Source organism: Myripristis murdjan, chromosome 11, assembly GCF_902150065.1.
Source record: "Myripristis murdjan chromosome 11, fMyrMur1.1, whole genome shotgun sequence".
NCBI classification, from domain to species: Eukaryota; Metazoa; Chordata; class Actinopteri; order Holocentriformes; family Holocentridae; genus Myripristis; species Myripristis murdjan.
This window is the reverse complement of record NC_043990.1, coordinates 17,470,588-17,483,106: the sequence shown is the minus strand read 5'-3', so window position 1 is coordinate 17,483,106 and position 12,519 is coordinate 17,470,588. Positions and strand designations below refer to the sequence as shown.

The 12,519-nt window shown below is 44.8% G+C and overlaps 1 protein-coding gene across 1 annotated transcript; it reads right to left on the bottom strand.

The window, feature by feature from the left end:
* Nucleotides 1-1,912: 1,912 nt before the first annotated feature.
* On the bottom strand, nt 1,913-12,199 carry rbm24a (RNA binding motif protein 24a). Its single transcript, XM_030063937.1, has 4 exons — nt 11,809-12,199; nt 9,917-10,040; nt 9,279-9,333; nt 1,913-2,276 (listed from the first exon to the last, which is right to left on the bottom strand). Exons 1-4 carry the CDS (start codon nt 11,974-11,976, stop codon nt 1,925-1,927), a joined length of 699 nt encoding a protein of 232 aa, XP_029919797.1. The 5' UTR covers nt 11,977-12,199; the 3' UTR covers nt 1,913-1,924.
* Nucleotides 12,200-12,519: the final 320 nt, after the last annotated feature.

Below are 12,519 nucleotides of genomic sequence, written 5' to 3'. Positions count from 1 at the left end.
GATAATAATAATAATTATTATAATAATATTACAACTAAAACTAATCAATAACTTATATATGCCTTGAGATGAGTACATAATAATATTATTAATACAGTACCGCCACTAAGTCTCTACTCTTAGAGTGTCGACATAGTCAACTCTCAAAATAAATAGCCTATCTTAAATAGTAGATTTCTCTTTTCTTTTTTCTTTTTTTTTTTTAAGTTTTTCTCTTAAATAGCAGTAAAAATGTAAGGCACACGGAGCAGGACCCACATCCTGTCAAAGAGCGAGCAGACCCACGCCCTTCCTCTGCACCCCATATTTCTGAGACATGAGGCAGGCCACTTGTTGGGGTGGCTTTGGTGAAAGAGATGGGGGGGAGTGTGTGTGTGTGTGTGTGTGTGTGTGTGTGTGGTGTGTACCTGACACCAACCTCCCCACAGACCGTAGCACAGAGGTGGAAGTGCTGACAGGGGCAGGGCTCAATGGCTGGGGCTCTGGTGTGTGTGTGTGTGTGTGTGTGTGTGTGGTGGGAGGGGGGGTATGAGAGAGAAGGGGGTGGCGTTTGGGTGGGTGGGGGGAAGCGGTGTAGAGTTGGTTCCCAAATGGGCCCAGGGATTAAAATGTGACAGCTCAACAAACGAGCACAAGTGATGCGTTCTTTCCAGAGTGATCCGTCTGTGTGGCGCTGTTCCCTCCACCTCCCACCCTCCCTCCCTCCCTCCCCCACCAGCAGCTGCTCTCTCCCTCTTTCTCTCTCTTTCTCTTTCTCTCTCTCTCTCTCTCTCTCGCTCTCTATCCCAAACTCCATCCCGAAGCGCAGAGCCAGGGAGAAACACGCCTGGTGCCTTTGTCTTTGACCGCTATGTGTGCAACTCTGTGGGTGGATCGTCTGTGTCTGTGCACATGTGTGAGTGAAACGTGTGAAAAAAAAAGAAAAGCAACTGATTAGTGTTCTCATTGTCTGGAGCCATTTTCAACCTCTTCCTTTGTGAGTGCCTTTGTGTCGTTCACCAAGCCCCTTTAGTCCAAGAGTCAAAGAGTTGATGACATTTTCAGTTTTTCTTTTTTTTTTTTCTTTTTTTCCTGCAGTGTTTCTGTCTCCTGGTGATTTGTTTGCTTTGCATAGGTCAAGAGGTTGAAACACAGAGTAAAAAAAGGGACATTCAGCATCAGGAAGATAAAAAGGTAGTTCTTCAAAATGTGACACCATGAGTTTACGACTCTTCAACTCCTCTCTCCTCCCTACTTCCTGACAGAGGTCGCATAATAATAGCTAACACACTGGAAAACGGTTCCATTTCCCTGATTATCAGAAAATATTAACTCCAAAAAATGCACTTGAAAAGACAAAAAAAAAAAAAAAAAAAAAAAAAAACAGTAAGAGCCCCCGATATGTAATGATAACAATAATAAATATATGTTATGAGGGCATCAAAGAACTAAAAAAACACTTTAGGAACACTTTTGTCCCGTGAAAAGAGAACAGTTTCCTAAACTAACGTTATAGACAGCAATGGGACTTTAAAGGCTTAGTTAACACTATACCAACCACAGGGATTAGTTCCTGCATGTCGTCTCTAGAAATAAGTACTCTACTACAATGATAATAGTAATGATAATAATAATTGTAATAACAACAACAATGATAATAGTAAATCATCTTCCTTAATTTGTTCTTCGAGTTTTTTCATATTTTTTGGTTGAAGCACAGCAAGTTGGAAAGCTACTGTATGAAGTTCCCACCTCACCATCATCATCACTACCACCATCACCACCACCATCATCATCATCACCACCACCTTGCCAGCGCGACCTGACACGGCCACTCTTAAGGCCAGTCCCTCTTCCTTTTCGTTCGCTGCTCCTTCTCGTGACCAATCACCTGGGGTCGGGGGCAGGCGTCCTCCCCCTGCATGTCCAATGGTTGCAGTGGCTGCTATTGCATGCGGTCGGCTTGCAGCTGCTGGGGCTGGTACTGACCGAAGGCAGCAGCTGCAGCGGCAGCTGACCCCGGGGCAGCGGTGGCTAAAGGCTGTTGGACCGCGTAGCCGTACCCGGCGGTGGCCACATACCCTGCGGCAGCCGGGGAGGCAGCGTAGGGATACTGCTCATATGCGGCGGCGGCGGCGGCACTGGCCGCGGCGGCAGAATACTGCGCGTAGGCGGCTCCAGTGTAGTCGATGTAGGGGGAGGAGGCAGTGGCAGAGGTGGCAGCTGTGGGCTGTACGTGTGGGATGACCACACTGGGCTGCATGAAGGCCTGAGGGTACACATAGTGGGCCGGGATCCTGCAGGACAAACACACACGTACCAAAGGTTAGTTGGATTCCTGAGCTGACACCAGCAGCGTGCACCAAACCCCCAGTCTGAGTAGGAGCCCCCATCCTAACCCCAAACCCAACTCAACCACACTGCGGCCAAGCGCCCCCCCACACCACCCAGCCCAAGTCCAATCCACCAGTCAAGAACACCAAGGAAATGCCTGCTAGTAGTAGGGATTAGAACAATATAGGGTTGCCAAAATAGAGATCTCTCTGTGAAAAGAAGATCTGAAGGTGAGGGAATCTTTGAAAGCCCAGAGGCTGCTTATTTAACCTCTGAGTCATTCACACCTATTGGACAATTCTCTGATTAAGTTTGGAGGGGCTTAAGCACAAGTCATGATGTCATCTCCTCTAATGGGTTGTGTTGTGGGAAACTGGCAGACAGGTTTCATGTGGGAGTTTTGGTCACTTCTGAACTTGTTTGTGGTTGTGGAGAAAGAGAGGCAGAGAGAGGCAGAGGGATGGAGGGAGGAAAAGGAGGGGAGAAGATAGAGAGCAGTAATCTGCAGCTCGTCTGTGCTTGTCTGTTGGTCACATGTGGATTTGGCTCTGGTGCCATCCCCTGCTCGCGGGAGGGCGGTGGGAGGGTGGGGGGGGGCTTATAGCACCAGGGGCGCGGGTGCGGATAGAGGATGAGCCCAGGGAAGCATTGTGAAAATGTCACTGCCACTTTGACAGCTGGACAGTTTTCAAAAAGGACGCTGCTGGCCATTTCCCCCTCTGTGTTGGGACAAAGAGCCGGGTGGGGGTGGGGGGGCAGAGGGGGCTGAGGGGGGCTAGGCTCTGCACCCAGAGGGATGTTTCGATTAAATAAGCAATCAAGAACAATGAGCACATTCTGCCCTCCATGACATAGTCATATCCCACCCCCATACTCTATAAGGCCTGGAAACTCTCTGTTGGACAGCGAGCACGATGGGAGCTTTTGAAACTTACACTACTGGTTCAGGGAAGGATGCCAACTTATGACTAGGGGAACCAAGAAGGAACAACTTAGAAGCTGAACTCTTCGTGTGATTTTCAGCCTTTGATGTCCTGCCCGTGAAAAAAAAGCAGATTTACCCCGACAGCCCTCCTTACCCTTTATGAGATAAAAGTAAAATCTAATCAAATTGAATCTCGCTTTAATTCAAATGGAATGAGAGGCAAAGAGCTTGACAAATTGCTGGAAACAGTTTTATATTTGCTGCACACAACTGCTCGTGGTTAGCTGGGTTTCTGATGAGCGTGTATGTGCCTGTAGGATGGTTTGAATGATGCACTCTAAGAAGGCTCGAAAAGCTGTTGAGAGAAAATCAAGGAGACCAAATAATAAAACAATCGAGTGAGGGAGGAGGTATGAATAATGTTCAGGTGGTCAGATTGGAGTCTGGATTGGGAGAGAAGGAAGGGGATGCAGAAAATGTTAAGAGTGAAAGGCAGGATCTATCGTGGCAACCCTATTGTCAGCACTCTATTATCCAATCCAATCACATCTCAACCAAAACAGTGGACCCAGAGAAAAACAGGAAAAACAGCAAGTTGTACAAACAAAGGCGTCAGGGAGGAAGAAATATATAAAAATAGTCCACCTCGACTGGACCGATTACAAAAACAACAGCAACAACAAGGACACGGCACAATCACTCAACCCAAAGGACATAAAACAGCGAGGGGGTGGGGGGGTGTGAATGTGGGCATGTGGAGGTTTGGTGTGACTGTCAGTCAAGGCAAAGGTCGCTGAGGATCTGGTGACGTCGTTGTCAGATGCCTCAGACTTGGCACATAATGCTGATGTGTGTGTGCACACAGACACGGCTCTACCTCCCACACCACTACACAGAGGCTTGGTTAGGTTACACATGCAGCACTGCAAAAAACACAAGGACACACACAGACACACGCTAACGATGGGCCAAAGGGGTTTCTGAAAACCACTATCGGCTGAAGGAAGTCGGTGCTGTGGCCAGAATTACGTGGAGAAGCATCCGAAACAACATTTTGATCGTCATGTGATACTAAAACTCGCCTTGAGACACACGCTAATGAAATTCTTTAAGGTTAGCAGGGTGAGGCATGTTTCCTTTTATATTTTACAGGACGCCACCCCTAAAGTTGGCTGAATTACAAAAACAAAAACAAAAGAAAACAAACAAAAAAAAAACAGACTGGATGATTTTTCTGGTCAGCGAATCTATTAATAGTAATAAAGTTGACTAACAGTGTGTTGGGAGGAATCTCCATTGTTTTGGAGGTGAATGACGTTAACTCACCGATGTTCGACTGGACTAACACACACACACACACACACACACACACACATACACACACACATTGTGCAACCCAGTACCTTATGCACAGTCATTGTGATTTGTTTCCTCACTAGGTGAAACAAAGTGCTGAGTCACTGATACAACTACTTACAAAATTAGTGATTCATGCTTACAGATATTAAACTCTGCTTAGAGATTCATACATTTCTGAACCACAAAACCTCTATTTTTACCTTAATTTTAACCAGTTTAATCTAAAATGAACTGCCATCTGACCCATCTCTTCCAGAAAACCGACAAAATACTACTTAATTAAAGTTTTCACATTTTTTTGAGAGAACTAAATCACATTGAGGCTATCATTTAATGACATTAATAATCACAACAGCAATAATAATGACAACAATAATCTTCTGGGACCATGATATATGGGTTTCTCCCTTGTGTGTGCTATTGCGTTAGAGTAATAAATACCTCTACATTTTAGGCCTGGAAATGGACTGAAGCTGTTTCTTGCTGGTTATAAATGATCATCTAAGCGTGACATGTTTTCTCCATAGTGTGTTGGATGAGATCTACATCACATAAAGGATCATATCAACATCTAAAGCTCTCAACAGCTATGTGTTGGTATATGACTATAGCGGCTGGAGCCTATAGAAATAATTTTTTGCTTGTTAACACGTCATATAGGGGACGTCCAGTGGTATGCACCCGTCTCGATTGGTCCTCGAAATCAAATCCAGGCTCGGTGCATTCTGGGTTGAACCGTCAGTGTCTCAGATTCCTGACCCTGCACTGGCCATGGGATGGTACAGCACTGCCCACCAGGGTAGATTCACATACATACACACACACACACACACACGAGCACTTGCACACACACAACCACACATAGCACAGCATATTTTTTAGCCATGGGAAGCGAAGCTCTGGCTGACCCATCCAATATGCCCTCCCATTAAAAAATACCCTCTTTTCCCTAGAGATGGTGATAATATAAGATTTAAAAATACCCACTGTGACTGCGTGGCTTCATTGTGAAAACATGTTCCACAGTACCTACAGTGTGTCTGAGTGTGTGTGCATGTGAATGTGTGTGTGTGTGTGTGTGTGTGTGTGTCTGTTTCGGCTGGAATGCTGTGCTTCTACAACCCAGCGGTCATTGAAGTTCAAGGCTAAATAAAGGTCCACCACACACACCTCATGGGTGACACTGGTGACAAATACTGAGGGAGGGTGCACATGTACACAGCTGCATAAGTACGAGTGTGTGTGCACAAGGTAATATGTGTGTGTGTGTGTGTGTGTATTTGCATGCAGCCACATGTGTCTACGTGCATGCACCAAGCCATTGATAGTCAGTTCTTATATGTCATATTTAAGGCCTGAGCACCGAGTGGTGGAAGACACTGTTAAATCTGTTGGGATTATTATTCTGTTTTTAATTTTTCCTATTTAGACACTTTTTTGAGGTGCAAGGGGAAACTTTGCGCATGCATCTGAAGTTGCTAAAATATATATCAGTTATGGGTCTTGGGCTTGGGTGTGGCAAATGGGCTTGAGAGCGCCCCCTAACAAATTTCAAAGACAAAGCCCCACTTTTAAATTTGACATAGCTGCACAAAATTTGGTAGGCAGATGTAACATCTCCAGATGTGCAAAAGTCTCTTGGGGTCATACACAAACTCCAACAGGAAGCCGGCCATTTTGAATTTACTGCGTGTAAACGCCTCTTGGAGATTTTGCCTGTGACTTCTAATTTGATCTGTGAAATCTAAAGATCTGTGTGAGGATAAATTGCACAGTTTTTGAGTTTTCGTGGAACACCCTGCACATCACGTGGGGGCCAATTTCCATGCTTTGCCATGAAACAGGAAGTTGTCATGGTAATACGGCACATTTGCATGTTTCGCCATAAAAGAGGAACCTGCAACTTGACCTCACATTGTCCAATCTGCCCCAAACGTCACAAGCTGGATGAGAATCCAGGCCTGAAGACATCTACATGCCAATATTGAGTCGTAGTTGTAGCGCCAGCTACTGGCAACAGGAAGTGAGGCCTTAAGCTACAAACCTCCTTTGATTTTATGTGAAATTTAAAGTGTGTAGCCTACATTTGCTGTGCCGCAACACAATGTACTCCAGTAGTCATGAAAATGTATATCTTTACAGTGTTTGGTCTACATTAGCGAAACCATGGCTGCTGCTCCCTCTGACATGCTGGAGATGCGAGGGCCCGTTCAGCTTTGATTGTTATTACGGCTGGAAACAGGTGGCTCTGGCCTCAGTTAAAAGGTGCAGCAGGACTGAGCTCTGATTTTTTGCAGTGCATGTGGATCAGGTTCCCTTGCATGGCACTTGTCACACAGATCTGAAAGCATCATCTACTTCATGTGCAAACTGTGAGGGGAAAACTCTATGTGACACTATGTGATGATGAGCGACATGGACTGATGGCGTGGACCTCAGGATGCATGTGTTCATGTGTTGGCGCTGATGGACACTGGAGAACCACTGAACACCCACCTGAGCGTTTTTAAGCCCCCCCATCTTGCTCTTACATGACAGTGAGAGCGACATCACTGCACCCTTCTCACCCCCACCGGACCCCCCCACCCCCCGCCCCCCCCCCCCCCCACCCCCTGCCACATACAACACAGCTTCATGCGACTGCAGCGTCAGCATTCGGGGCTTTGTGTGGCACAATGGCTGCGTTTGTTTTCCTTAACACCACGAGCCCATGTGACGAAAGCTTGTTCAGAGAGAGAATAAGAGCGAGAGAGAGAGAGAGACAGAAAGACAGAGAAAGATGGAGAGAAAGAGAGAGAGAGACAGAGAGAAAGAGAGAGAGAGAGAGGGAGACAGAGAAAGAGAGAGAGAGAGAGAGAGAGAGAGGGAGGGAGAGAGAGAGAGACAGAGAGAGAGAACGCACTGTGGCATCCAGACATTTGTTTGTGTCACATTGGAGACTTCGGTGCGCTGAGCTGAGCTGAGCTGGCCTCTGAAAACGCGCGTGCATGTGGCCACTCGTGTATGTGCACACACACACACACACATACACATACACACACACACACACACACACACACACGCATACTTAAAACATATGGACCCTAACCAGGCACATACACCTGTACTGACACATGCAAATGCACAAACAACAATGGCTAGAACTCACAGACCCTTAATGCATACATGCACACACACACACACACACACACACACACACACACACACACACACACACACACACTGAACATGGTGTTTTCCTGAGTGAATGGTCCCACAGTTTGGTTGTGGCCTTCCACTCAAACGCAAGGCCTGCTGCTCTTCGAGATAATTTATATATGTATATTGACATTTCTGGCCAGGAAACAGTGCAAGGCAACATTTGGGAGGAGTGTGATGTGAAATATAAGAGGGGAGATGGGGAGAGAATAAGAAAAAGAGTGAGAGATGCAGGTGTAAAGACAGAGGGGAAGGAGAGCACACACACAGAGGATGGCAAAGAGATGACAGAAAGGCAGAAGGAGCAAGACAGAGGCAATAAGGGGCTCCTAAAAAGAGAAGTGCTGTGACGGTGACTTTGTCGACCGAACGTGTTAATGTAAGGAAACGCCAGGAAGATGCTGAGCACGCACAAGCAGTGGAGTGATGAGGCCGTGTTATTTCTAAGGGACAGGGCGAGGATGGTGTGAGGGATGGGAGAAATAAAACGACATGAAATGAAATAAATCACACAGAAAATTCACCACTCACTCCAACAAGACAGCCAGAAACACATGAAAAGCACATCCTGTTAGACAAAACAGGTCAACCACAAGCTACAGCACAAAAGCATTAAAATGAAAACAAAACAAAATACTTTGCTCCCCCCGGCAAAGTTAACACTCTTCCACAAAAAAAAAAAAGGAAAAAGAACACCCAAAAAAAAAAAATCAGTCAATCCAGCTTTTTTTTTTTTTTTTTTTTTTTTTTGTCATTAAAGTAGAAAGCACACGGTTTAGCTAACAACACCACTTCATAACTGCACACAAAGCTCTAAGTTCTATTCAAATAAAATAAGAAAAATAAAATAAAATAAAAAAAAAAGTCAAAAACCAAAATGAAACAGAAACCAACGTACATGCATCTATAATCACCATTTTGAGAGCTTGTTTGTGTGTGTTTGAGTCTACAGGTAATTCCTTTCTCTGATCTGTGATTATGTTCGCAGAACTATTCCACAAACCAGCACAGTTAGCTTAACCGAGATCGAGCCTGTCGGACCAAAGAAAGATAGATAACATTGAGTCAGGCTGGAACTTTCCATCATTGTCCACTCAGCACACACACACACACACACACTAAAACTCTAAGGATTCATGCACACCACACAATACACACACACACACACACACATTCACACAAACAGGCAAACCTTGAAAAAGCAGTTTGTCTGGCTTTTTGGTAGACAGTAATAAAGGAATAAACTAAACAAAACTTATTATCCACCTGGAATTATCAGCCTTTTTCTATGTTTGGAAAGAAATATAAAGTTAAATCAAACAAAGTCAGGCTGGAAGGGTCAATTACCATTCAGTACATATTGATAATGGTTAACATTAACATGTAAAAAAAAAACAAAAAAAACACACCATTTAAAAAAAAAAATTCTCACTAGTACATCCTGACTCTACTCTGAACAACGTGTAGACTTCTCAGTACTTACCCATAAGGCCTTTGGATGAACGCGGGGTGAATTTGGGGAACACCAAAGGTAAACCCTGAAACGGACACGGAAACTTCAGAAAACAGAGAAGGAGCCACTGAAGAAACTGTCATGTCTGCATGACCTTAAGCTTCAATTCAACCCGAGTCTGTGTTTCTAACCTCACAACCTGTGTGCTGTTGCCATGCAGGAACTAATTTCCTGAAGGAAAAAAAAACCCTGAAGGGACCATTGAGCAGAAATGACTTGATTTTCTTGTTCGCTATGTTGCTGATACAATTAAATATACCCTTGGGGATTCCTAACAAAAAAGGAAACCTGTGAAACAATGTGAGGACAAAGCCGTATGGTCTGCCGACTATATGGAATTAAACTACCTTAACGCCTCTAAAATCAATGAAAGTGCAACACATGCTTCTTGATTTCCTCATCTTATGATCTTTTCCGTTCATTCATGACTTGATTTTGACACTAACCAACAACCACATCCACTATTCAACACCAACTGCAAAACATACAGCTTTTTGCGGCTTGTGTTGTAGAAAATAAACTGACTTTTGTGTGCTGTATTCATCCTTTGCGCTCTCCATCCCCGTTAAAATCATAAAAATAATTTTCCTACCACTGGTCGACTTTACCTGGCTGCATCACCCGAGGCTTGGCCCCCAGGTAGGCCAGGTTGACATTGGCCTTCCTGCCGTCGATGATTGGGTTTGGGTCCTTACAGGCCCGGTCGGCGGCCGAGCGGTCCGCCATCGTCACCTGTAGAAGAGACACATGCACACACAGAAAGGAGGAGACATGGGTTAGAGCTGGATTATACTGAAGGCATGTGTGTGTGTGTGTGTGTGTGTGTGAGCTTGACACTTCATCACCAGGAGGCCTGCAGAGACAATCGGCTGGCTTGGCAGCACTGAATGTGGCAATGGATCAAGTCTAAAGCCTTGTGAACTCATGGGATGATGTGTGTGTATGTTAGAAGGCGATGAAGACAGAAAGAGAAAGCTGGGACTGTATGTGAATGTGTGTGCCTGTGCATAAGCAGCAAAATACTTGTGAGCGTAAATTAATCCTGTGTGTCTGTGTGTGTGTGTGTCTGCCGGCGACATTAAGGCAGCAGGTACTTGGCAACAGAGACACATCCATAATGTTCACAACTTTGCCTCTAGAGATGTGTTGACACGTTCGGCGGTGGATGGGAGCCTGCTGCTGCTCTGTGAGACGACTGCCCGGCCCTCCATTACGGCTCCCATTACAGCAGCACAACTTTACTACCCGACTCAGGGCTTTGCAAAACTGATTCTGGCTGGTCTGTCTCCTCTCAGACACTTTAGCAACCTACTAACCCTCCTTGGTCTGGCCTGAGGCAGTTTTGAGGAAACAATACAGAAAAGGAGCATGAATAATATATGCATGTGATGTGCATGAGTGCAAAGAATATTACGGTGCAACAACACTCCAGTGGCGTAGTGCTGCAGTGTTGTGCAGTGATGAGGCTGCAGGCAGACAGTGCTTTATGACGGGGTCAACATATAGATACTGATAGACCTATAAATCAGCTCACATCATGTATTGGCAAGTTATGACAAAATTACTCTTTCAATATCCTTAAACATCATCTGAGCAGACCTAATATGTCATAAAAAAAACTTTTTTGTTAAGAGGTGAATATGTGTGGAAACAACTTGGGGCAGTTCTCCCATGCATCTAACTATGCATCTACCTGTATGTGTGTAGGTGTGTGTGTATGGTCAGTTTAGTTTATTTCGAACATGATAAAAGTAAAAGTAAGAAAACAAACAAAAAACAACCAATAAAATAAACATGTAGAACAATATCTCAATACAAACAAAATAAATGTTTGCAGAAGAATGCAGAAGTAAATCATTTGTGTGTGTGTGTGTGTGTGTGTGTGTGTGTGTGTGTGTGTGTGTAGATGACTGAATCGTCTGTCATTTCTAGTAAAGAGATGTTTTTACATTGTGGCTGAACTGAAAGTGGAATATAATATGGACTAGCTGGTCACATTGTGCCCTCCGCTCTTCTGGTAACATCAGGCTGTTTTAAACCGGACTGGTGCGTCATGGTTGCCGCCTGTCATTTTTGCGCGTTATCGTTCGCTTTAGCGGAAGAAAACGCCATAATGAATACACTGTACCCGTTTCATAAAATTGCTCCGCAACACAAAGACATCATGAGGTTTGTTCTTCGCCGCCAACATTGTCAGTGTGTGTGCAGCTCGTTTGGAAACATGTCAGGGCGCATACCAGCGCGCAACAAGTTGCACCGAGCGATATTTCAACACAAGTCAACAGCAAATGATAGCAGGGCCTGAAAATTAAAACATAAAAATCCTACGATTGCCCGTGTATCGTTATGAGTCAAATGTTGTGAAATAGAGCAACCGGCAACCTCATGAACAAGAACATGTGATGGCACGCATTTAACTGCGCAACACAAAGTTTCACAGTTAACATTTTAAGATAAAACTGATGCAAGTGTAATAAACGCGTGATTGATTGATACTTACGAATCCATAACCCCTAGACTTGCCGGTCTGTCTGTCGGTAATAACCACCGCTTCTTCAATCTCGCCAAACACTTCAAAATATTTCCTGAGACTTGAATCCGTGGTGTGGTAGGGTAGACCCCCGACAAAAATTTTCGTATAAGTCGTGTCCTTTTGCGTGGTGTGCATCTTTAGTGCAAAATACAAGGAATATCAACAATAAAAAGAATAGTGCAATGTCTCCTTATCAATAAGTTATCAATAATGCTTTGGAGAGATAGAGAGAGAGAGCAACTGGCTGTACTTCTTCAGAAGAGGAAAAAATGTGAGACAACACTCGACGAAAATGAAGACTGGAGGTAGATTTATCTTCCGACAGTTAAAACGGGTGTCCTATGGAGCGGATTGTCCCAAAAAGATCATCAGGTGTTTCCAGCTCTACTTGGTAACTCTGCTGTCTAACTAAATAGGTTTCGGACCCATTGCTAAAAGCGCTGCTCCTAACTCCACCCAGCCAGTCCGCTTCTGCCCGCCCACCAGCAGGCAAACAGCTGGGAAGCCTGCCGACTGCTGCAGCTTCTTCAGAGGAAGAAAAAGATGAGAGGTGTCGGGTCAGTAAACCCTGCGGTGGGGCAAAACCCTGGCATACGAACCCACAGTCTGTGCAGCTAATGTTATTTGAAAGAAAACAGACTAAGACCTCCTCATAATAATTGTACTGGGAACAAAGAG

Bases quoted from the DNA above. Each gene is read 5' to 3' on its own strand.
- rbm24a (XM_030063937.1), bottom strand. From the start codon at position 11,976: ATGCACACCACGCAAAAGGACACGACTTATACGAAAATTTTTGTCGGG. The intron at 10,041-11,808 runs GTAAGTATCAAT...TCTCTTCTACAG, and splicing joins AGTCTAGGGGTTATGGATTC to GTGACGATGGCGGACCGCTC. The intron at 2,277-9,278 runs GTAAGTACTGAG...TTTGTCCTGCAG, and splicing joins TTCATCCAAAGGCCTTATGG to GATCCCGGCCCACTATGTGT.